The following is a 25,404-nucleotide window of genomic DNA, read 5'->3' on the forward strand; positions in this document are numbered from 1 at the left end:
AGCCACTTTCAAGCCATTTCACAATTGTACCAGCTTTCGTTCATATAAACAACAAGGCTGAACGAGAAGTCACATGTCCTGGATGAAAGTCAGGTCGAGCAGGGCTGGCATTAAGGAATTGCAGTGGATATGGAATGTGAGTTCACATGCCACACTGCATATAATCTTTGCTCCCATCGTGCTGACATTGCAAGGCAGATTATTCAAATTAAATATTTCCATTGACTTGATTTACTACACACAATCTTATAAAGATTGTAGCTGTAGACTACAATAGATTTTCAGATTCTCAGGGACTTCACAAATGTCCCTTTTATTCCTCTCCAACATAAGGGACCACCTGTTCCTGGCATTGGCAGCTTTTGTTTCAGAGGTCAGTTAAGGGAGGAGACTTTCACAAAGCTGTCCTGTCCAGCCAGTTCTACTTCCAGGAGCGCTATTGTGGAAAAATACTTGTAAATGTTACAGACAGAACATTTCTCTGAACTACTTCCCAAAAAAGTGTTGAAAATAAGCAAGTATATTTAACCAAGCACTGTAATATTTTAAAATACATGTTCTGTACTTGAGTGTTTCGATTTGAGTTACTTTATACTTAACAACATTTCAGAGGAAAATATCGTTATTTTTCCTCCACTACAGTTACTTGACAGCTATGGTTACTGTTTGCAGGTTCAGATATCACATACAAAACATATGGTCAGCTTATAAAATTTGACGTATTGTTAAAAATGGGAAATACCTAACACCATTAAAACAGTAAAGGGTATTTACACGTTAAGACATCAGTAATAATAATCAAATATTATTTTAAATGATATTCACAGGGGAACATTTCTGTATAATTTAAGTACATTAAGTAATACTTCTGTACTTTTACTCAAGTAAGATTTTAAAAGCAGGACTTTTACTTATAATGGAGTATTCTTACAGTGTGTTAGAGGATCTGAATACCTATTCCACTACCAGCAAAAATAAATAATGTAATTCTGTTGGAGTGCTTCATCAAGTCGTTCATTCTTGGAGCTAAATTCTGTTAAAAGGTCAGAGTTAATTCACTGTAATCCGCAGACCTCAGTATCAACAAAAAACGGTTTTGTCTGTGTGGCACTTACTGTTCTCTACTTTAAGACTGGGAGTCATATGTCAGGTGTATACAAAGAGCACATGAGTTCAACACAACGGATTCCCCTTTGTTCCTTTCACTAGTTCATTTTAAGTTTATCTGTTTTTACCAAACAATGGTAACCTGATGTTTCAGGATGCCGTATTTGACTGTCTTAAAACCAGAAAGATACAATCACACTGGTTTAGGAGTTCTGGAAATTGAGGAGTTCCTGGAGGAGGCAGCTTTCTTATCTTTACCATCAGCACAGCAGCTCAGGACGCTTAAAACACGCAAGGATTGTATAAAAATAAATTATTAAAACTTGCCATTCAACACATTTCGATGACTCACAGCCCTCCTTTGTACTCTATAGGGGTTTCTATAGTGTAAGCTCAAACAAGACACCACTTTCAACAAAACAAACTGTATCAACATCTGAAACGTCCACAGAGAATGTGACAATAACACAGTGGTAGATAACACAGAGCAGAGAAATGTTAAAAATACTTTATTGATGTGTTAAATCATAAAAGGAAATACAGAAATAACAAAAGTATCCCGCTACATTTCAAATACTAAAAAAACAAAAAGAGGTAGTTAGCGCACTTGGTGTTCACAAAACAACTTTGTTTGCCCCTTGGCATTAAAGATGACAGCAGTAGAACTACCTAATGAAACACCAAAAACGCAATGAACAGGTGAAAAAAAATAAAACTATTATTAGTTTCCTAAAAAAAAACCAGCTCCCTTTCCGTTGTTGCTTCTTCACAGTGACTTAAAAACATCTATAACATTCACACAGTGCATGATGATCAAGTTCTTTACATTGCATACAACTGAGGCGCATTTGTGTTAGAGTCAAACAGTAGCAGTGCCCTAGCATTAAACATGTGAATCAGTTCTGTATACCCGAAGAATAAGGTGTGGAAACTTTAAAACATAGTAAAGCTAGCTTTGTTAAAATTTACCGTTGTCTATTGTTAAAACAGATACAGTTTCATAGAAGGAATGTTATGACCAAACCGGGATGCTTGAGATCAAATGTCACGATAGCAGCTGTAAGTGAATGGCATCTCAGGGAAAAAGTTCAGGTTTGCTATGAGATGGCATCCGTGTGACAGTCGCTTTCTTCTCTTGACTGTGACAGTGTCCTTCTTTTAAATCTTGTATTTCATCTTCCCACTTTCGCTGATCACACAGATATGCTTAAAAAGAAAGAAAACAGTCAAAAAGGCAGTTATGACATCCCATTCAAAAATGTCTTTATCTGATGCACGTACAGTGTGAGGGTCAGTGTTACTACATACTCATTCTGAGCTCTTCCTCTAAACAGAGTCACTGTTGTCTAAAATAAAAAAGGCACTGACTTACATTTAGGTCTCTAAAATACTCATTGTAGTCTAAAGCATATCCAACCACGAACCGATTGGGTATCTCAAAGCCGAAATCTGAAATCAAAGGCAAAGTGGAATTTTAATTGCAAGTATTTCCACAGCCCACTGACTCACTGACTGACAAGCTGCGACAATTGTTTTTAAAGTGATTGAACCACTGACTCATAAACACATAAAAGGCCTGGTCAGGTACGTACAGTCAGGAAGACATGCTGAGTTATGTGGCACTCTCTTCACCAGCAATCTGGAGAAAATAAAAGCAGACACTTTGTTATACAATTCCTTTCCACCTGTAGCATAGGCCGTCAAGGGGGAAGTATTAATTTTAAAACAGTAATAGCTGAAACCTACATGACTTATTCTGTCTCTCTCGCTGTCTAGACTGGGAGGCGGAAAGTGGGTGATTCACAAAGCAGGACAACTGGGCTGGTTTTGTTCTGAGGTCTTTGTAGCCATTACTTACCCTGCTACTTTGATCATTTTGGGCCTGAAGGCTTCAACATGCTTCAGGAGAGTCTTCATTGTCTTTCCGGTGCCTACAATGGCCTGAAAAGGGAAAGGTAGAAGAAGTAGACTTAGAAAGCAAGAGACTGCCAAAACAGAAATGCAGGCAAAAAACACTTCATCTCACACTGGAGTAAAAGTGAAGAAGCTGATCACACTGTACTTGTATTACATAAACGTTTATGAGGATTTTCTAAAGAATTATTTGACGGGACAAAGTGAATTTAAAAACGAATATGTGATGTTTTACACAAATATTCTTTTGACCTGTTATATTAGAAAGAGGTAAAAGCAGTGGTGGAACAAAGCCACAGAAGTTTGCTTTGTCATGCAGATGCAGGTCAACATGCCCTTCATAGAGAATGGATTGTCCTTACACACTCACAACTAAACATTTTTCCTTTGTGACACGATATGAGCAGAGGGTAAGAGCAGGTGAAGAGAGCACTAAAGTATCTTGTTGCTCATGAACAATGCTGTTTCTTAACTTAAATCGTACTTATTTAGAAGTATAAAACACTAACACTACAAATTTTGCTTTTCATTTTGTTTTCAAATGATGTTCTACTGTGGTTCTTTGCTATTTGTAAAGCACTTTAAGTTGTTTGTGTGTTGAAAACTTTACACAAACAAAAGTGCCATGACTCACATGTGGTCACCCTTCAAGAGCCAGTTAGTCATTGTGATAAACCATTTCAGTATAGGTTCACGCCACACTAGATCCCTCTGAAATAAAAAAAGAGGCTTAAAAAAACTTAAAAGGTGTATCATCCCAACTAAACTGTGTAGTTCTTGCCCATCCACATGAAGTTTAATGTTACCATCAAAAATGAAAAAGCTGATTTTAGAAAATGCTAAAAAGTATAAGTAAATTGTCTGAAGTGCTTAAACTGCATTATTAGATTTTTCCTGCGATGGATTGGTGACCTGTCCAGGGTGTACCCCGCCTTTCATCCGATGTCAGCTGGGATTTTTTTGCCACTTGGCGGCAGTGCAACAAGCTGTAAACTCTTTGGCTGCTTAATGTTCCAACCAGCTAGGCGCAGACTTTGTCCGTCTGCCGTTTGTTGCTGTATACACTACAGTGCAGCCTTCTGCAGCAGCGAAAACACCACAAGTGAGAGTGTTGAGAGCGGTGATACTGATCCAAAAGCTGAAAGAAAATGCTCCGAAGAGCCGTGGGAAACTGGTAATACTTCTCTTTGGGTATATCATTATGACCTCTTTCACATTATGGCCATTTCATCCATTGCTATTTGGTAAATTATGATCGCAGCAGCTTTAAATTTGTTTCATGCTTGGTAAAACTGCAAGATGTAAAAAGGCACTTGTCACACTGGCTAAAGATTAAAAGAAAATTCAAGACTAGTAGCCATGAACAAGTGTATATTCACATAACTGACTACTGACTGTTGTTTCAAATTGTTTAACCATGCGTTCTCTACATACAGTAAAGTAACCATCACTGAATCACCATATTGCCAGATCCCTCGTGCACCTATTTCCAATGCAGGACTAACAAGAGAAAGTTTATAATCATGTTGGAAAAAACAGCTCTCTTATTTCCAAAATATAGGTCAGTCAATTAAAAAAAAAAGTTAAACGCAAGTCCTGTAGAAGAGTATAAAACTTGAAATGGCTCCTTGACCTGGATAACTAACCATGGCAAGAAATACAATAGGCCTATTTGGTGAAGTGGAAAAAGAGAGAAGCAAAAAACATGGTTGACTCACCTCCACAATCAGTACGTTCTTATGGGAACATGTTGGGGAGAGAAGAGAGGGAGGGAAGCAAACAGTTATTCCTGGTTAGGAGCAGATAACAAGCAGCAGAAGTGTTGAAACATGGGCCGACATTTATTATACAAGCGCCACATGAGTAAGGTTTTTATTACATTTTATGATATCAGTGATTACGCAAGGAAATGAACACAACAGAAAAATGTCAGCCTCTACCAGATTTGAAACCTATGTCCCTGCAGCCCTTCTTTAAATGTCACACTGAAATAGCTGAGATTCTGCAAATGTTTGTCCAATCATCTGGAGACAACTGGGCACTATTTATATTAAGAGTCACAATCTACGCTTCAGTTCAACTTAGCTAGGTCAAGATAAAAAAAAACAACAACAACTTTTTAACTGCCATGTAATTGTTTGCAGTTTACTCTACTTTTCAAACAAAGGATTCAGCCACGCATGCAGTCATGACTTTGTTTAGGCCTCATTATTCATACAGGTATTTAGAGTGCATTAAGCCCTTGAGAAATATAAAGGGAGCTGAGCTATGTATTTAAAGTCCATGCTGAAAGGGGAAGCTACTGTCTGTCAGGTCCACTGTAGGGAAGCAAAGGCGTAACATGAACTATGCAATGTGTTCCTTGTCACACAATTAGTTCACTTCTTCCAGTAAAAGATGACAAACAGGTGCCTAAATTTAGTTTTACATCACAGGGGGCTCAAGGATTTCACAAGCACACTTAAAATACTGTGAGTAAAGCAGCAGGCAATGACTCAAGCTTACTACCTCATATCCTATTCATGTTTCAAGCATTAATGCCACGCCTGGCTATAGGGCATATTAGTGTGTGTGTGTGTGTGGGGGGGGGGGGGGGGGGGGGGGGGGGGGGGTGTATGCGTGTGCTCAGCTGAGGGGTTTGTGTCACTGTGAGTGTTCGGATCAGCTGATTTATATTACCTAGAAATACTCTCACTGACTTATGAACTCCTGTAGTGGTGGTTGAGTAATTCATCCTTGTGCATAAACACACCCACACAAGCACAGTCACATGTCTTGCACTTTAGGACCACTCTACTTTCAAAACAGAGTTGTAACTTATGAACTGTACATGGCTGTACAAGTATAATTGTCTATACCAGTCGTTCTTAACCCTTTTTGCTTGTGACTAGCTAAGTCTACTTACTATTCCTTGTCACTGGGAGCATGTCTATCAGTTGTAAGAAGATCAATCGAAGAGTGATTTTCTATTCTCAGATTGTTTCATTTGAATACTTTTAGAGGCTTGAAGAGGTAAAACTCTATAGTATTTCACAAGTAAAAAACAAATATTAGAGAGAAGTATCAAAAGTAAAGATCATTTTGTGTGTTTTTCTTATTCAAATACCAGAAAATCCTCTCTCAACCCCTTCAATTAATCTCGTGACCACCACCAGACTGGGAATAAGGTTGGAAATTTCCCCTATAGTAAATTGTATCCACCCCAGTAATGGTGAGCACATTGTTGCCTTAATTTATACTTGAAAAATCATGGAAGGCTGTCCCTCATTTTAAATGATGTTGAGTACAGACACACACAGACACCTACACACACACACACACACACACATACAGACTATCCCAGTAGTTGTATCAATTTGGAGCAGATGAAGAGTGAGCCTGTAATAACTAGACCGCTCTTATCCTCCTGATCTACTATGATAGCAAGAATATCCTCCCATTTACACAGATTTTACGTTTTGCTTCCACCGCGATAAAGTGGCCTTTAAACAATTACATTACAACAGCTGGTATCTGATTACCGCTGGCTTTGTCAGAGACTGCCATCTTTGATGGAAGCGCTGAACCATTTCCTCAGGAGGGAGAGGGAGATGGCAGATTAGAGGGAAGGCTGCCCTCTTGAGGCTACCATCTATCAATACCCACCCTCTCCATGCCACTTGTCACTGATTTATTGTAATAGAGTCTGTAATAATGTTTCACTGGACTGCTTTATTAAAAGTCAAGCTGTTTTCAGTGGAGTAAAAAAAATATTACCTTTCCAGCCAAAAAAGACAAATCCTCTTCTCCTAGTATGTGAAGATCCTCTGTCGACTGGTCATTCTAAGGAAATACAGAAATTTTAGATGTACTGTAGTGCTGAACAATTAATTGAAATCTTATAAAAATCGCAATACAGCCTACTGCTATTTTCAAGTCGCAGTAGGCTGCCCATCACATAATATCAATATATACTTATTTCAAAGTCTGTGGTGGTATTTTTCTCCTTTTCCTGGGCTTCATGGTGTCAACACATAAACAGAACATTCAAGTTACACAAAGATACCACTGCCATAACGTTGTATAAATCACACCTCACACATCTTCTCAACATGACTGATAATCGTAAGCATGAAGAGTGCCTTCTCCATTGTCAAACATGCCACTTAGGTCAAACTGTCAGCGCCCGAGTGCTGTCTGTGCAGCAGTGGGCAGAGACTCACCAGGTAGCTCTTGAGACGGATGAAGTGGACCCTCATGGGGATTGTGCGGTTGGAGTTGCGGCTAAGAGCCTTGATCCTGTCCACCAGGTCGGCACAGAACTGGTAGCCTCCTTTCAGCACACACAGCACAGCGATGTCATGGTCCCCCAGGTCGTCCATGATGTTTCGGGCCAGACGTTCGGTTCTGTAGACAATGCGAAAAGTGAAAATTTCTCCAAAGAAACGTTGAGGTCTTGTCTTGCAGGACTTGAGCTCACAGCTGTGGGAGACGCACGTTTACCGGCTAACACACCTTCCAGGAGTTAAAGAATCTGTCCAGGAAAGGAAAGTGCTGTTTACATCTGCCATGTTTGCACTCCTGTTTGTTGTTTGTTTCCTTGTAAGTTTGAGTGCTATCTCAAAAATTTTAACTTCATGATAGTGTATGATAGTGATGTATAGTATTCATATTTTTATATTAATTTCAATTTTATCACAAAGCCTTATACTGCCCCTGACTGAAATATTATCCGACACATTTACCCCATGTTAATCTTGCACTGCGCATTTTGATGCAGCTCAAGATTCAGATGCACATTAACATTTCTATAAATTTAATCAAAATGACATTAAGGGGATTGTGTGGCTTAGGGCTCTCAGAATGCTTTATGTTATAAGTCTGTTATAAGTTACAGAGCTTTACAGTGATCCTGTTATAGAAGATGAGCCAAAATCCCTAAGTTTCATACCACACCACAGTGATATCCCTAAATCTTCCCCACATCTCTCAGATCTGTCAAAAGACACGTAGGCTATAGCCTTCAAGCATCCTCGGAGGAATCTCATCGGAAACATCTGTGCCGCTCAATAGGTTTTTGTTAGGCACCAGGATTTGAGTTAGTTTGGTGTTGTACCTGTCCATAATCACGCCATGCGGAATCATGACACAGTCTAAATCTCCGGAGTAGTGTGCTGGATAGCTGAAGAGGTCTAAACTGTAGCCTGGCCAGTCATCGTTAATCTGGTAGGATAGAGATATAAGCAAACATTATGTCACAGTACGCATCAAACAACACCCAACACGAACTTTATTACTAAGTTGCAGCAGATCACACGTGTGGCTCGAAAGGAAGATCATCTATAGGGTGCGCAGCAGTCGAGCCTGTGTATCCGTGAATGAGGAAACTTTTTCCTACGCTGTAGACGCCATGCAGGCGTCCTGCATTCCCTGTCTGTTTTTTTCATTTAATTACCACAATCCCGCCGCTTCTTCCGTCGGATTGGACGGCAACGTCTGTCATGTTGTTTTCCGCCGACACAAGAAGGGCTGTTGTCCGAGGAAAGTAGAGAGGAGGAGCTGAAACATAAATGTGATGAGAAGCAATGCTCACTGTTGGCCACGACGCCAATAGTTTGCGTCCCTCTGTGTTGTGTTATACAGCTCTGCCGCCGCCAGGGGCGACACTGCACTTACTTTCTGCAGAGGCGGCCCCCACTTCCAGTTTATTCTGGCTAGTAGGAAGAAAAACAGGGGAGGTGGGGACCAGGTAGACTCCTCAAAATGATTCCCATTAAGAGTGAAAACACTTCTTCACACTTGATATGAAATCATAGAAGGAGTTTCCAGATGAACTCTTAAAATATATGGATAGCCTACATTCTGGTTGTTTTGTATATGTGTGAAATGATTGTCATTTTAATTGTATTGTGGGTTGTTGTTTTTTTTGTTGTTTGGCTGTTTGTTTTGAGTTGTAGTTTCTGAAGAGGATTTATATCATATACCAGAAAAACTACTACATTTCATGCAATTGTGTTGGAAGAAGTATTCAGAACTTGGACTTGTGCAAAAGTACCAGTGTAGAAATACACTCAGTTACAAGTAAAAGACATGCAGGTAAAATACAAAAGTACAAAATATATTTAAAGTACCAAAAGAAAAAGTACTCACGTAATGGCCCATTTCAGAATAGTATATGTTGTATTATTGTATTATAATTATTGATGTCTTACTGTGCACATCACTTTAATGTTAAAGGGGGCTGCTACTTTATGTACTTTATGTTTAAATTTAACATTTTATATCACTCTTTAACATTGGGCTACATAATAATTTATTTGTTGATTATATTTTATATTATTAATATAACCCTTTTGGGGGCTGCCAGCTATTTGCCCCTATTTCCAGGAAAAACGCCTAAAATAACATACCCAAAATGAATGAGGAATAACTTCTCAACCAGTTGGCCTAGATGCATAATTCTGGTCTCTTTGAAAGGTAATTTCCATTGTAAATTAATATATTTATTTTACCATTACAGACTAAATGGAGATGCAATAAAGAAACAAATATGATATTTTCATCCTTGCCTGATAAAAAAGCTATATTTGGAATCAAAACCATCATCAGATATAACGTTATCATAATGCAACTGAATATCTTTTAATGCACCTGGAACGCAATTAACCCTTCGCTAAGCCACGACCCGAATACACAGCTGGCCAATCACAGCGCAGTATAGGACTCGCTCTAACTGAAGTCCGACACTTTCATGGATGTATCAAATGAAAGGTCTGCTCCACCAGACAGCGAAAAAAAACGCGTGTTCCATAGCGGCACTTCTCCTGTTCTGCAGAAAAAGACGAGAGATGGCAAGCACAACTCCCAGGTATTGCCAATAATCAGGATGGCGCCAGGAGATATTTTTAGCAACAAATCAGCTGATTTTTTAATTTAAAACATGAAAATGCAAAAGTAAGTCAGCGGTTTTGACGATGGTGTGCTGCCCCAGGTACCGGGGGTGTCAGTGTTCAACAGGTCTGCAAAGTAAGTAGTATCTGAAGTTATCAAATAACTGTAGAAGTACAGTATCTGTAGTAGTACAGTTTCTAGTAGAGTAGAAGTATAAAGTAGCAGAAGTAAGTAGAAGTAAATGTACTTAGTTACTTTCTACCACTGGCTAAAAGAAGAATACCTAATCACAAGAAATAGTCTTGCATTCTTAAAAAGAAAGAAAAAGCACCACAATGGTAGACCCTATTATCAGCAAAATGGTATTAACAGTAAAATGGTCATTATGCAGAATGGCCCCTTTCAGGGTTATTTTACTATGTGTATTATTAGAATATTATTACTGAGGCATTCCTACATAAGCAGCATTTTAATATAGAAGACGGTCAAATTGGAGCTAATTTGAACTATTTTACATGCACAGTACCGAACAAATTACCTCAAACAATGACATTATTCAACTATCACTGTTTTTGAAAGACAGTGACATACACAAAACATGCGAGGATTAAAATGATCTGCATCATGGGCATACAGACTTAGAAAAAGAGAGATCAGCAGGAAAGACAAACAGAAGGCTACATCACCATCCTAGGGACAGTTATGTAAAGGTAACTGAAAACACAAGATAAGCAGTATACTAGCAGACTAGTTTCATTTCAGTCCTAGTAGAAAATTCACCTTCCTCTTAATTTAAACACCACATTTAACATGTGGATGACATAAAAGTTTTTCACCAAATGTATTAACATCGCCACCTTGTGGAGAGGTACAAGCACTTCTGGTCCTTCTGTACACTGCTTTTGTTCTAATCAAATCATTTGGAATCAAATTTAATATTCCCATATTTCTGATTCAACACCCTCTTGAACATTCTCAAGCATTACCTCATCTTATCTGCCAAAACAAGAGAAAATAAATACAGAGTTCAGGGCCTGTAATTTTAGAGATCCAGATGCCACACCCAGTCTCCTGTGCACATAATAATCTGTGTCTGCGTGACTAACTGTGCCTAAGTGAGTGGATTTTGGATGAACAATCGAGGGACTCATGTGGTCAGTTAGTTCAGCAGCAGAGGCAGCAGCAGCAGCAGCGGGATCTGGGCTATTGTGTCACTGCACATTAGAGCAGTCTGCTGGGCTCTGTTGAGAGGGGGAGGCAAGGTGTCTGGGCCACCCACCCATCCTCTTCTTCGGCAGCTGTAATTATAAACAGTGGTACAACGACAGCTGGGGAGGCTGATGTCAACAGCAACATTAGATTTCAGTCAGCCTGCACAGTGTCACCACTCCTGAGGAATGAGGAGGTGTAAAAACGACATTGCATGACAAAATCTCTCAAAAATTCTTATTTCACAAGATGTTTTTGTCTCAGATTGATTTGATGATCATGAGAGTCCAGCACTGAGTGATGCTCAGAGCATAAGATGTTTGTAGAGGGGGTTGGACGAAGTCTTGTCAGATTGTTTTTGATGCCCTCACTGTTTTGTGAGAACAGGCCGGCTCTTTTGCTGCCCTCCAGGCGCAGGGGAGCAGTCTTGCTTTGGCATTTCACACTCGCTCAGCAGTCAAGGCCTGTGACCGTACGCAGACTCTACTAGCCAACTGCTCCCTTATACCCTCGTCCTTGTTGTTTGGCCAATTATGAATATTCAGCTGCTATGAAAGTAATTCTGTCAGACATGCAACTGTCCAGCCAGATAGCGTCAGCCGTGTTGCTTGTAGTGTTTGAAGGGAGGATCTTACAAGGACGTTACTCAGATTTTGTATAATGACCTAAATACAATATATTGGATATTTCTTTCTTTCTCTGACCAAAGTTTGATACAAATTATTTGAACATTCCTTGAGCGATTGACCTCTGTTGTTGTCAGAAAACTCTTCACACATCAATGATCGTCAATGATGAACATGGGCGCTGCTGTAAATGTTCACAAGAAGAGCACAAAATGTGTATTAATCCACAGCTGAAAATAGTCCCCGACAAATACAATATTTAGTCTTTTTTGAGTGATGTTTGCTTAAAACTACAGAGACCAGCTGTTTTAGAACATTGGTGAGTTAAAAAAAAATACAGCTATGTATTTGTGAAGGTTTTTTATAGATTTACATCTTCAGTAGTAATGATTTTGGGGCTGAGTGCCACAGACAGGGTAAGAAAGTCAGAAAAGTATTGAAAGACTAATACTTTACCAACTTTTTTGTCATAGTCTTTTCATGGAGTTTGTTGACCATCAGTATAGATTATAACCAGCCTTATCCTTTAATTAAAATGAATAACATACTGCATCACTGTGGTCATGACTAGCTGCATGCATTTCTTTATAAAAATATAATGGGTTTGTTCACTCTTAAAAGTAAGAAGACCACAAAAAAATCCTGAAGTGAAATGCAAATATGAAAGCTTCTCCAAAATATAGGGATATATGTCAAACTGCTACTCTGTCAAAACACACAAAAAAAAACTGACAAACACTGTCTTTAAGTGACTTTCTTTCCTTCTTTTGTTCTGTCAGAGACACTGATGTCCCTCCGCTAGGAATTTGGTATAGTGCGCATGTGTTTGTGTGTGTTTGTCCGAGTGCATGTACACTAATATGTTGGATAAGAGCCATAATGGAAGGTAGGGGACACACGCTGGGCCATAAAAGGGTTGATGTCTACTGGCAGTCACTAACCTTGGTTGACTTTCAGTCATCACAACAGCGAGTGCAATCACCGCCGTGCCACTGATGCCTTTGCGTGATGCAGAGCCAAATGAAAAGTCTTTCCCCTCTCGTAAAACTCCACAATAAAAAAAAATGCTGATGTATGATCTCGCTGTATTACATAATTTTTTAATGTGTTGAAAACCCTTTCCAACAAAGCAAGTCAAGCACAATGGTGCACATAAACACATGTTGAAAGTTCATGGGCTAATTCACAAGTAGGAAAGCAAAAAAGTAATAGCCTACATTAAGCATACCATTAAAAAAAAATAACAAAACACAAAAAACAAATAGGCCACACAACATAAAAAGTGTCTATAAACAAGGTTAGACTGCTCAGAAAAGACATTATTTGACATGATGACTTGTCCCTTCTTTAGTGCTTAATGGTCAACATTTTACAATGTTCATAAATGTTTGATACTAAAAAAAATCAGTTTGATAGTACTGAGACAAGCATGAATTCAAATGTCTACATTTGTTTTGGTGTCAATTCTAGGGTTACTAAAGCAGTACCAGCAGAATAATATAGTGACTTGAATGATTTTACGTAAAGAAATGCCCAGATAAGGACACAATTCATCGAAATGCGGAACGTTTATGTTTATCTTTACATCAAAGTGTCCTCGTTAGAGTTGAGCAGCAGTTCAGGTACATCCAGATGCTTCTTTTAAATGGCGATGATCAGTGGCTCCATGCTGAAGCATTTCTGGACCTGTGATGTCGATTCAGGAGCGAGGATCCACTGTGCAAGCACGTGAAACTCTATTAACATAATGACTTCCCTGTTTAAGTGGATTGCGGTTCATGTTTTGAAAAACAAACTCAGTTACAGACGTCCTTGACAAACTTTCTTTTCTGCAGAAAGCGATATTTCTTCCTGTATTCCTTTCAATGGGACAATGTTATTCACTCGATTGTAGCACCAGAGCTAAATGACAGAAGATGGTGATTTCCATGAGTAGGAAAAGACATAACGCTGTACGTATTTGATGAAAGAATATATTATAACTGACTTCATTATATTATAACTGACACGCTTTTCTTGACTCTTTTGTTTTGGTTTACATCAGAACTTTTCTTTTGTAGTGGTGGAGGTGGAACACAACTGAAAATATCATAAAGAACTCAAGTAATTGCGCAAGAGAATCCTGCAATTCTGTGACTGTCACTCTACCAATATGCTGCAGAACCAGAACCAACAGGGTGAAAAATAATTTGTTTTTAAGTTGATTTATCCTCCAGCTTAATGAATGATGTCAAGCTTGTCCGATTTGATGACAAGTATTTATTTATTGTTTTACAGATAACATACTTCACAGGGTTACCTTAGAGGTAAAATCTCCTGACAGAACTCTGTTGTGACTCGTCGGAGACAGCGGGGGGAAGATGAACATACTTTTATCAAGCACACATTGTAAACAACTGAGCAATATTTAAGTCTAAATGGCGTACCATAGAATAGGTGAGAGACAACAAAATGTACGTAAGAAGATGTGCCTCTTGCTTGCAAAGACAAAAGTTTCGTTTTTACAAAACAAATAATGGTCACTGACATATTTTTTCTACTTTTTTTGTGGCTGAGAGGTAGAATGAAGTATTTTCAGTTAAAACCAATGATCTGATTTATTTACTTTATCATATCATTTCATCATTATGAGTGGAAACATGAGTGAATAAGTAACCCCAGCCCTCTGAATATAATGTGAAATCTGTACAAACGTCTCCATTGATTGCGGCATTGTTTGGATTATTATTGTGAAACTTTTTGTTCGTATCCCAAATGTCCAACGTTATAAGTAGAGGAAATATTATTTCTTTTTTTCTGGTTAGTATTTCACAGTACCTCTCCAAACTGCGGGGCAGAGAATTCCTTTGTTTAATACTGTGAACAGCAAGGTCAGTCCCATGTTTTTTTGTCGATGAGGTGTATAGATGGATATATTCAGTTGGAAGTATCCGAATGAACGCTCCCGGGTCCTTCTGTGGGCGATGTCACTGACGAAGGAGTCGGAGCATCTTGCCAGCCACCATTTGTCTGTGTAGATAAGGAAATAGTTAGCTTTATGGTGACACACTATACTGTGTGATACAATAATATTATAGATGTATCTTTAAGGATAAGGCTGGCACTATTATATATTTTTCTTACTGGCAGCAATTCCCATGAAAAGACCAAAATAAACACTGAATTGATCCTACAGTCCTAACAAGAATCCCTCTGTGCTGTAAAGCTCCATTGTTGTCCAAAAACTATTAAAAACACATCAGTGAGCCACATTGTGACGTGTCTCTTCATTACAATAAAAATGAGCACTGTAGTTTATTTTGATTCAATCCCACAGTACACCATCCTGCTGCTGTAAATACTCACAAGAGCACCAAATGTGTATTAATCCAGGAGGGAAAATAGTCCCCAACAAATGCAGTATGTACTCTGTTTGAGTCATTTTTGCTACAATGCTCAGCTGAACTACAGTACACATGTATTTACATCTTCAGTATGAACAACTGGGCTTTGGGATGAAGTAAAAGTATTGAGACATAATGTCTATTGCTTTCTAAAAACAATTCAGAATGCAGAAAATTGCTTCCATTTCAGATAGAAGGGGTTTTGAGTAGGTTTATTTGTGTCCTTTAAGTAAAAAAGACTCCATAAATCCATAATTAAAATATTAAATATGAAATGCAAATATGAAAGTTACCAACAGCAGTGATGTCTGTCCAACTGCTACTTTATAATCAAAAAAACTGACAAAAACTGACTCTTTTAATTACTCATTATAAATATTATTGCGCCACTTCCCTCATTTCATCCTCCAAACGGCTGACATAATGTGAGATAAACAGAGGAGATGAAACTCAGAATACGTGGACCTTTAATACATCTCAGAATATACCCCTGAGACAGTTGATAAAAGAATAAATTATCACAATAAAGAAATAGCTTTTTAAAATGGAGGCCATTCTCAAATCTTGATAAAAGGTTGACCAAAGACCATTAAGGACATTAATTGCAATTTCCACGCTATTAGTGAGAGCTGGGGAACATGCTTTGGCAGCCTCTTATTTCCAAACCCTGTTATTTCGCGCAAAGACTGTCTGTCATCTTATTCAGAAGCGGGGGGGGTCGAAAAAAAACACTTCCAGTCTCTGAGAGAGGCGACACCCACCAGCAATTTGAGGGATGTAATTGCTGTTCAAGAATAAAGAAGGAGAGGTGAACCACGAGAGTTCAGTAGATCGTAGAAAGAAAAAATTTTATCTGGGCCAAAGAAATCCAATGACCAACACTTCATTCAAAAGCTTTACTGAAACACAGCAATTGTGTGTTTTTGTTAAAAAATAACTATAAGAGACTCATCATCATCACCACAGATATGCACCAAAGTTGTTTTATTTTTTTTGAGGACTGTGGGCTCATTGATTGGTTAAACTTTTATTGCTGGTTGTTGTAAAGATCCTTAGTTTAATTATTTAAATTCAGACAATTTATTAGTGAAAAATTATGGATTCACGGTAAATAAAGCTTGGTAGGAAATTCATTTCCCCCGGTTTGACCACTCTTTCATGTGTTACCGTTATATTTGCCTATTTGAAGAATCCAGAACGTTGTTTAACGACACATACGGCTGTTCTGAAGCTATTTCCACAAACCTCAAAGAATCTTCTGACTAAATGGATGAAAAAATACTATTGTAAAAAAAATTGTACAAAGTGAGCAAGACGATGTGTGATTTCTGGCTGCCATCTTTGTTCGTACTACAGTCAAGTTCTGGCTTTTTTAAAGATCACCAGGTATTTGTTTGTCAGAAAATCGGAAGCTTAGCTCAGTGACTCATATGTTACTCATGAGAGGCACAAACTGGGGCTAGACATTTATAATAGATTCCTAATGTTAGTGATTAAATTCCCACTTTCCTATGACATTACATTTATTCATTTAGCTGACGCTTTTATCCAAAGCGACTTACAATTGCTATGCATGTCAGAGGTCGCACACCTCTGGAGCAACTAGGGGTTAAGTGTCTTGTTCAGGGACACAATGGTGGATGTCTCACAGTGGGAATCAAATCCAGGTATCCCACACCAAAGGCAAGCATGTTATCTATGCGCCATCACCACCCCCTACGAACACTTAATTTGGAGGTTAGTTTTGATTTTGCACTTTTTTTTATAAAAAGATGGTGTCTGCTTTCATTCGTTTAACAGCACAGTGTATTGAACACCTATTTCCAGTTGAGCCTGTTGTATGTTGTAACTGGCTTCCATATTCTTATTTTAGCACGAGGGGTGTTGCAGGCTTGGCTGTCAGTGCTGCTGTTCCTGTGGATGAATGATCTGACCAATGTGCTTGGACTGTTAGCCCAAAGCCCCACTCTTTCTGTCCCTGTGACTGTCGTATTGATTCTGTTCAGCCCTGTGCAGCCTGTCGCTATAGATCTACATGCTAACGCACTGCCTCCAGTGTTGCCTGTCCCGCCCTGCCCTGACTAGCAAGTAGACCTAGAAAACTGTCTCGGCCTTCGACAGGCTAGTTAAGGAGTTATTTTAAGAATTAGCAACTGGGAACTTTTTTTTGTAAAGCCAGTCTTGGAGGGGGACGAGAGGTATGAGTTGTCCTATCGTGCCAATGTGAGAGCAGCGTAGGGAGGGAGGATGACACCTGTGTCCTTGTTCCTGTCGACTGCAGGTGTCTCGCTAACGCTAATATCCTCTGACAGACTAGGAGCGTGTCCAGCTACTCAGCCTGGTAGCTGCCTCATTGCCTGCCACCTAGGGCACGGTTGGAGCAGGGGGGCAACTGGCTGGACAACAGCCCAACCTCGGTAAGCTCTGCTAAATGGCATCCCAGTGTGCACACAGAATTACACAATATTATACACATCCTGCAACTGGGGAATCTTTGCACAGTAAGACAGCAAAGAAAACGTTGAGAAGGACAGAAGGAGATTGTTTACAGGTCTTACGTTGATGCCCTGTGGACTGTACATCTGGCTGGCTGCGAGGCTGTCACTGTATCCTCCGGTCTGGCTGATAACATGGCGAAGGGTATCCACCTGGAACAGCAGGGACACACAGACAAAAGGCCTGGTCAGACAAAAGCTCTGGATAACAAAGACAGCCATGCACAAGGAAAGGTCAGTCTGATAGTAAAAGGGTACCATAAACAGGAAAAGGTTACAAACAGCGAATCTGAATGATTTTGGCTGCTATAACAAGCGTGATAACAAACGTCGCAAAAGGACAAAAATACATGAAAAATGACAAGAAGTAACTAATTATGAATGAATTTGCATTTACATTAAATTCACATACTTTACAAATCATTCTTCGAATTGTAGCTGCACACTACTGAAAATATTGTTTGCTGTATATGCAGACATAGAGACTTGGTTTTTTTTGTTTGTTTTTTTACCACACATGGTAAATGCTCTGATGAATCTTCACATCGAAATGCGTTTACCCAACGTAGTTGCCAACAAAAATATGGTGTAACTGAGGTCACACATCTTACATTATTTTGTTAAGTTTTTATTGGAATATCACCATTTCCATTTCGGTCACAGATTCATGGGAAGCTGCTTTGGAGCGTTTGGCAGAGCAGCCTGCCAGGTTATGCATGGAAACACACCTGCCATATGGATTTCACAACAAATAGGATCACTCTACTCAGGAGGCTAATTTAGTCAAAGTTGTACTTTTTTCTTTTGTTGCTTTCTTTTAATTGTACAGACCTGAGAGCGAGGCCGTTCTGACACGTTAAGAAAAATAACCCTTTTAAAGGAACATGAGTTTCACTAATTAAAGGCCAACCCCGAAGACGTCTTTACCTCCTGTAAGGGTCGTCCCTTTTGCATATTCATGAACGACCTAAAGCATTTGGAGAGCTGATCTGAATAGAAAAGGAGGGGATGGAGGAATGCCAATAGCACTAAAACCAAATGAGAATATCACCGTGGGTGGTGATCCCTTAATCTATGGTGAGAGTTGTAACACTCAGAAACACTGTGCTGGTCATCACTGTCCACTGGGGCAATGTCAGGGAGCCACAGTGCACCAGTGGCTATGTTAAGTCTTGTCAGGAGCGCTGATGAGTGTTGCACCGTTTCCAAAACTGTCTGCAATCGTCTACTCTACTGTGGGCTGACAATGGCTTCTACATTAATGAAAAGCTTCAGGCTAAGTATAACCTCTGATTCACTGTGTAGGTCAAGTTATTGTGGGCATCTGCACTCCCAGACTGGACAGTGGTTGACTAGTTTTACATGCGATCTCAAGAGTTTCTCAGCTTCTTGGTCGTGGAGGACACTAAGCTTGGAGAGGAGCCTACCTGGGATTGTATGTTGGCCCCAACCTGCCCCCCTTGGTATGAGTCCCCATTGAGGGACTGCACACTCATGAACAAGTCTCCGGAGTTTGACATGTTAAAAGAGCCAGCAGAACCTGAGAATACACAGAGGCAGAGAAGAAGAAAGAGAGCAAGAGAGTAGGACAAAGATAAGAGAAAAAAAGGAACAGGGAAGATGAGAGGAACAGAAAAAGGAGTTAAATGATCATGCATAAGCACAAGTGCATTAAGTGGGTTAGTTAGGGAGGGCAGCTGGCATCATGACAAAGGCTTTTTCTACAAACCTACATGCTACAGATGCAGTACGCGCACATTAAAAGATCACTGAACAATAATTTAAAAGGAAAAATCAACCAACAAGAAGCATGAGACAGGTAATCATCATAAAACTGTTTATGTCTAGTTAAAACAAGCCTTATGGATTACATTGTAGTTAAATGTCCGTGCTGCTAGTGTTTCATTAAGGAAGTAATAATTGATCTGCAGGAAGACCCAAAGAGTTGTCTTCGTCCTGTAATGGACCCCAGCTCCCCAGATGTAAAGAGACCATCGCGTAACCTGATTTCAACACCCGGTCCTAATCCAATACAGTTGCGAAGTCTCTATATGACAAAAGACTCCGCTTGCCCTCTGAGCAGCTTAATGGCATGCACAAGGTCAACCGGACAAGAGGCAGGAAAAATTAACGTCCACAAGACCAAGAGGTCAATAACAGAGACAGAGAGAGGGAAAATGAGTGAGAGACACAGACGGCAAAGGCAGAGAAAAAAGAGAATAAAATGGAACAAGAAAAGCAAGAGAGCCACATTGTATTACTGTGTTAGTTGAGGAGAAGAGGGGCCCTCTGTCAGTCTCAATGAAACAGCACCGGAGACTGAATTCTTGAGTTGGGGCTCAAGTACGAGAATTTTACAGTGCTATATCTTGTGCATTTGCTCTGGTATACAAATAATATTTTCTAATTCACCTATGTAGAGCGTCTTTTAATATAACCTATTATACAAAATGCGATTCACCTCACCTGCTGAATTGGGGGTTGACGGGGAGTTTGCCTGGCTGCCGTGAGCAGACACGCTGGTTGCACTGACTGCGGTCCTCGCTGCATACATGTTGGCCTCTTCTTGGAACTTGCCGATGTTTTTTTTGTATCGAATTCTCTTGTTCCCAAACCAGTTTGATACCTGTCAAAATCGCAATGAAAAGGTACAACAGTGGAGTTATAACAAATATAAGCTGATATCTATGCAAACAAATCAATGAAAGTCAAATCATTTGTATTAATACCTAATAAGTAAGCCTGGATTATGCTTCCTGGACAAGTTAGCACAGCACCTTTTTGCACCGGCTTTTGTGGCTGTTGTTTTTTTTTACATGAACTTGCTACTTTTGAAACAACAATATTATTATTGGGTTTTGGTATATGTGATGCAAGTCAACAGAATGCAATAAAAACATTTTTAAAAATCTATAGAAATTTAACTTAAATATTCATCAGTCAGAACTATTGGTATTATTAGAATATTCTTATAGTACTGTTTTCCACCAACCTTATGGAAACAACTATAATGTTCCTGTAGTGCTGGCATGCTTTGATCAGTGATGCATAGACCTGCTCTACAGTATTCCTGCATTTGGATCTTTGTTGACCTGCTTGCCACCCAAGTTTCAAGCAACATTATGCTGCTGCTAATGGAGAGCGGCACCAGTGTCGAGCCGGAGCTAGGCGAGAGGGCAACATAACCGGGCTCAGCAGCCTCTCTGGATGTAACATTAGCTAATGGCGGAGGTGGAGAGACCGAAGAGGACGTTGACGGAGGAAGCAATGAAGAGAAAAAGAGAGTAACCAAGCAAGAGGCTGCTGGACTTTGGCAAGAGCTTCAAAGGCTGCAAGACTGAAGCCGAGCTGGCCTCCTTTCTGTTCGACTAAATTGCTATGTCGCACTTGCTTGATGTTGACTTCCTAGTTTTTTATCGTAGCGTAATTCTAACAAATGGTGAATTAAACTCTGAAACGTTTGGGGTGCCAAATCGTACAAAAGCATAATGTTGTTTTAACCATACAATGCAAGTGAAGAGCTTTGTTTATTCTGGTTACCTGTGACACTGTGATGCTGCATTTCTTGGCCAGCTCTTCTTTAGCCTCCTCGCTGGGATAGGGGTTACTGAGATGGGAGTAAAAGTACTCGTTTAGGATCTCTGTCGCCTGTTTGTTGAAGTTCCTCCTCTTTCGTCTGGACAGACCGCAGAAAGGACACAGCCACAATAGAAATTGTTAGAAAATATTTGGTAAACACATAGATGAATTCTTGACTTGCACGTTCATTTAACCAGGATAGTTTAGTTTGTCTGAACATTGCTAAAACATTAAAGAACATTAACAACTGGTAAAATGCATTTAGAAATAGAAAATTAAGAGGGAAATTTAACCAGTAATTCAGGAAAACAAACAATATAATCTGTCTGGCCAATGGCAACAAAAGATCTTTTAAAAATAAAGAATATTTTGGTGTACCATGCTTTAAAAACTACATTATAGTTTTGTCAGATTTTCTTGCACACATGGACACACACAGACCTGGCGTCAAGAAAGCGTGAGCGCAGGATCATGACGGCCTCGCAGGTGCTCTGTTTCAGCTGCATCTGGATGGAGCTGAACTTGCGGTGGATGATGCCGACCATGCGCTCGATCTCTTTGGGCGAGATGGGTCGTGTTCGAGACTGCTCCCTCAGCAGGTTCATCACATGGGTGGTGAACTCATTGCACGCCTGGATGCACAGACAGACAGGATTCATAAAAAGAAGAACTATCATGGAGACTGGGCAGCTTAAGACAGAACAAAAAGGATGAAATTGGATTCTGGAGAGGCTGCACCTTCACTGGTAGGCCTTGGCTTTGAAGAAACAGTGCTTACTGTATAACAGCAGCAGCGTTAGAGGTAATAAGAATCGCCTAAATTAAAGCAGCAGACACAGTGCGATGTTTCACGCCAAACAAATGTGGTGTTGGAGTCATACAGTGGTGGCAGCGAGACTCGCAGTGTTCTGAATATTAAAAGACTTCTCTTCAATGGAAGAGAAAATGTGACAAGTGAAGAGAAATCTAAAATGACAGCAGGCTTTCAGTCCCGTTAACGTTCAAGAGGTTTAAACTGTCTCCCTCTCTTTTCACTCCATCTTTCAGTCTACCTCGTTCTCTCACTGTCTGAATCAGTCACTGGATATGACTGCATTCAGAGTCAAGGTGTCTGTTGCTTGTCAACACCAGGGTTACGTCAGTCAAAGTGATGCACCGAGCAGCCGTTCTGCTTGCACACACACGCCAGACACTACTCACTCATACGCACGCGAGGTGTACATAGCGTGGTGACACAAAAATGCTCAGGTGTGTATTGACTGTGACAGTCTGCGATGACTAGCCTTCCTCGGAGAAGATGACAAACCCAGAGCGCTTTGACTTCCGAGGGAATGACAAGACGTTACAGTCTTTGGAAAAGAGCTGGTGTGTGACTGATATAATGGCGGCTTGCCTGCTGAAGACAACATCTTTGAAAGCTTGGCTTGTAATGAGTTGGCCTGCGAGAGCTGACTTCAAGAGCGTAGTTAGTTAAAATCATTTCTACCAACTTATTCCTATTTAGATTTACAGATGGAGGTTTTTCCAGCATGCATTTGACGAAGGGCAAGAAAAAAGCCTTAGACGCAATGTTCACGCTCACATTTTTAACTATCGGCAATTTAGAGTATTCAGTGCAGCTAAACTGGATGTGTTTTCACCATATTAGGATACACAAGAACTTGAGGGAGACTATGTAAACTCCATATAAGAAGAAGAAGAAGAAGAAGAAGAAGAAGAAAGAGAATAAAAGCCAAGTCTCGATCCTGTATTATTTTTCTTGCATATATTAGTAACATTTTTGTTATCCTATCCTATCTCCTTTTGCTTGCTCCTCGCTACATGGAGAAGTCAGGGGTCAGGGTCAGTTATTGAACATTGCCCCTGGAAGAGGTATGAGTCAGGAGTGTGGTTTCTGTGCAATGTATCACCACTACATCGTTTGTCCCCACGAAGAAGACAGTAAACTTTTTATGCAATTTGTGAGTCAAGCCACTTATTTGTGCATGTCAACAATGGAACAATTTAAAATCACTGACATTTTTTAAGTTTTTCCTCTATCCATAGCCACCATCAAGATGATGTCCACCTTTTTCAGTAGTTTCTATAGTCGTCACCTGAGTAGTGGGAGGATTTTGGAAGGGGAGAGACATTGACATTGATATGAACTTTCTGTCATGAAATAATGAAAAAAAACATTGCTCAAAAAGGTGGAGTCAAAACACTGAGGTACAACAAGGAATCCCCCCAAGTATGGACTTTGAAGGGAACATAAAATAAACAAACATAGCAGATACTCCTATTGGGGGGATTGAATTAAGACTGTGTAGGATTTATAGGGACCTATTGGCAGAAATGGAATATAATATTTATATTCATAGTGTTTTCGTTAGCTTAGAATGAACACTTCATATCAGCAGAGGGAGAGGGTCCTCTTCCACAGAGCCCGCCATGTAGCACCACTATGTTTGTATGTCCAGCCACAATACTGGTTCTAGAGAGTGCCTTTCGCATTTTTACATTACCTGAAGGCGACCCTAAGTTTTTCTGCACACTTGGAAAGAGAGGGGTGGGGGGAGGGGTATTCAGATGGTTGCAATCTGCAACCTCACCACTAGATGCCACTAAATCCTACACACTGATCCTTTAATGATCAAATACTTCAATAAAATGGCAATATGAGTATCTGCTATAGTAAGAGGAACTGAAGTAAATAACTTCAGAATAATAATAACTGAGAAAATGCTAAATGCATTTTGGAGTAGCAGGCTAGCTGGTGGTAAAACACAACATTCCTCCTCCCCACCTGTTCATACTTCTCCAGCTCTGTGTGGTAGATTTGTCGGATCTGAGTCAGCTTGGCCCTGTAGTCGGAGTGTTCTGCTGAGTTGTCGGCACCAACGCCGCCAGTGGCAGCTGCCGCAGCTGCTGCAGCTGCCGACCCGCCGCCCTTCTCTGGCCCAGCCACGCCCTCCGCCAGCAGCATGTTGTCCAGTCGCATCAACTGAGGATCTGGAGGCTCCTCCTCCTGTGCGCCACGGATACTGAGCACTGTAGAAAACAGGAAAAGATCGAGACAGCCCTATTTACATGGATGTTCAAAATGACTGAATTGCAAGAATTTTACTATGACTGAGACTAATACTCCCGCTGCAGCCTACCATGTGAACTCGCTGAAATATGGCCATCATTTTAATAGTTCAAGTCTGTGCCATAAAAACCTGCAGCCTCACCGAGGCTGGCAGCTAGGCAGGACCATAAAACTATCATTTTATTGATTCTGGCTATCATTTCATGTAAAAAAAAAATTAACACAGCCTTCCACCAGAGTTCATCTTTCATTGCTCTCTTTATGCTCAGACGATGTTTAGTTTCTGGCTGATAGCTTTATTGTCTTGTCAGATGCTATCTAAACAGAAAAACAAACTAATAACACAAGTTAGACACAGCATATTAATATTAAGACACCTGGCTCGAATAAATCTGTTATGAAGATTGCAGAATTTGAGCTAAATCAAATATTTCCAACGCTGGATGAAGAGACACACATTGAAAATATGATAACTACTTAAAATATGTTTTTCTCATCATGTATCATACAAATACCAAACTACCAAATTATCACACCTGGAACACCAGTTCAGTATTCATAGTGTTGTAATCTTAATTTAGCAGCACAAAGGAGGCTTTTACAACTGACACCGAGGTCTCTTTACACACTTGTTTGTGGGTTTGAACCTGCATGTATTCACACACCTACAGGTGCTCAGCTCTCAACTGACACTCAGCTCCCATGGTGTGGAGAGTGAAGTGTAAACACAACAAAGACAGGCCTGCTGAGATGGACATGCACAAACAACATACACACAAAATCAGCCTAACGTATACATAAACAAAGGCAGTCTTGAATGCAACCACACACACACACACACACACACACACACACACACACACACAGATATTCTGAGAACTTGCACAAAAACTATGCTGCTGACCATTTCAATATGCTATTCTGGAGCTATTTTTATTTAAAGATCAGCTGTACTGCCCTGCCTCTTTCTGCCACCAGAAGGCTCCCTTGGTAAAGCAGCAAAGCATCTTGCTTTTCTCCGAGGTGCTGAAAACAGCCGACCAGGTGCGGCCCTCCATTCCATCCACTGTCTTCAAGGACAAAGACAAAGCTCACGCTGCCACAACATTTTTCATACACACATTAATCTACGCATCTATCAAAATGTTTCA

The 25,404-nt window shown here is 40.0% G+C and overlaps 2 protein-coding genes across 3 annotated transcripts in view; both read right to left on the reverse strand.

Annotated features, from left to right (window-relative positions):
* Positions 1 to 1,600: 1,600 nt before the first annotated feature.
* Positions 1,601 to 8,630, reverse strand: prtfdc1b (phosphoribosyl transferase domain containing 1b). The gene is made up of 9 exons (XM_046051699.1): positions 8,456 to 8,630; positions 8,117 to 8,223; positions 7,224 to 7,407; positions 6,778 to 6,843; positions 4,740 to 4,757; positions 2,966 to 3,048; positions 2,700 to 2,746; positions 2,480 to 2,556; positions 1,601 to 2,313 (listed from the first exon to the last, which is right to left on the reverse strand). The coding sequence occupies exons 1-9, from the start codon at positions 8,501 to 8,503 to the stop codon at positions 2,266 to 2,268; spliced, it is 678 nt and encodes a 225-aa protein (XP_045907655.1). The 5' UTR covers positions 8,504 to 8,630; the 3' UTR covers positions 1,601 to 2,265.
* A 4,176-nt stretch (positions 8,631 to 12,806) lies between these two features.
* Positions 12,807 to 25,404, reverse strand: part of pbx1a (pre-B-cell leukemia homeobox 1a) — a 48,496-nt gene continuing 35,898 nt past the window's right edge. The window contains exons 3-9 of one of the 2 annotated variants that reach the window (XM_046051697.1): positions 23,969 to 24,213; positions 21,625 to 21,815; positions 21,145 to 21,280; positions 20,071 to 20,230; positions 19,032 to 19,144; positions 17,668 to 17,757; positions 12,807 to 14,735 (exon numbers count right to left, since the gene is read on the reverse strand). In XM_046051697.1, coding sequence (XP_045907653.1) covers positions 14,643 to 14,735; positions 17,668 to 17,757; positions 19,032 to 19,144; positions 20,071 to 20,230; positions 21,145 to 21,280; positions 21,625 to 21,815; positions 23,969 to 24,213 — 1,028 coding nt within the window. In that variant the 3' untranslated portion in view covers positions 12,807 to 14,642. The remainder of the gene's footprint in view (positions 14,736 to 17,667; positions 17,758 to 19,031; positions 19,145 to 20,070; positions 20,231 to 21,144; positions 21,281 to 21,624; positions 21,816 to 23,968; positions 24,214 to 25,404) is intronic. The other variant, XM_046051698.1, reaches the window with a different exon arrangement.

The sequence above is a fragment of the Micropterus dolomieu genome, linkage group LG06, assembly GCF_021292245.1.
Source record: "Micropterus dolomieu isolate WLL.071019.BEF.003 ecotype Adirondacks linkage group LG06, ASM2129224v1, whole genome shotgun sequence".
Classification (NCBI taxonomy): domain Eukaryota; kingdom Metazoa; phylum Chordata; class Actinopteri; order Centrarchiformes; family Centrarchidae; genus Micropterus; species Micropterus dolomieu.

Excerpts from the sequence above, each read along its gene's own strand:
- prtfdc1b (XM_046051699.1), bottom strand. The coding sequence starts at position 8,503 with ATGACAGACGTTGCCGTCCAATCCGACGGAAGAAGCGGCGGGATTGTG. Across the intron at positions 8,224-8,455 it reads GAAGAAGCGGCGGGATTGTG|ATTAACGATGACTGGCCAGG; the intron begins GTAATTAAATGA and ends CTATCCTACCAG. Across the intron at positions 2,747-2,965 it reads AAAATGATCAAAGTAGCAGG|ATTGCTGGTGAAGAGAGTGC; the intron begins GTAAGTAATGGC and ends TATTTTCTCCAG.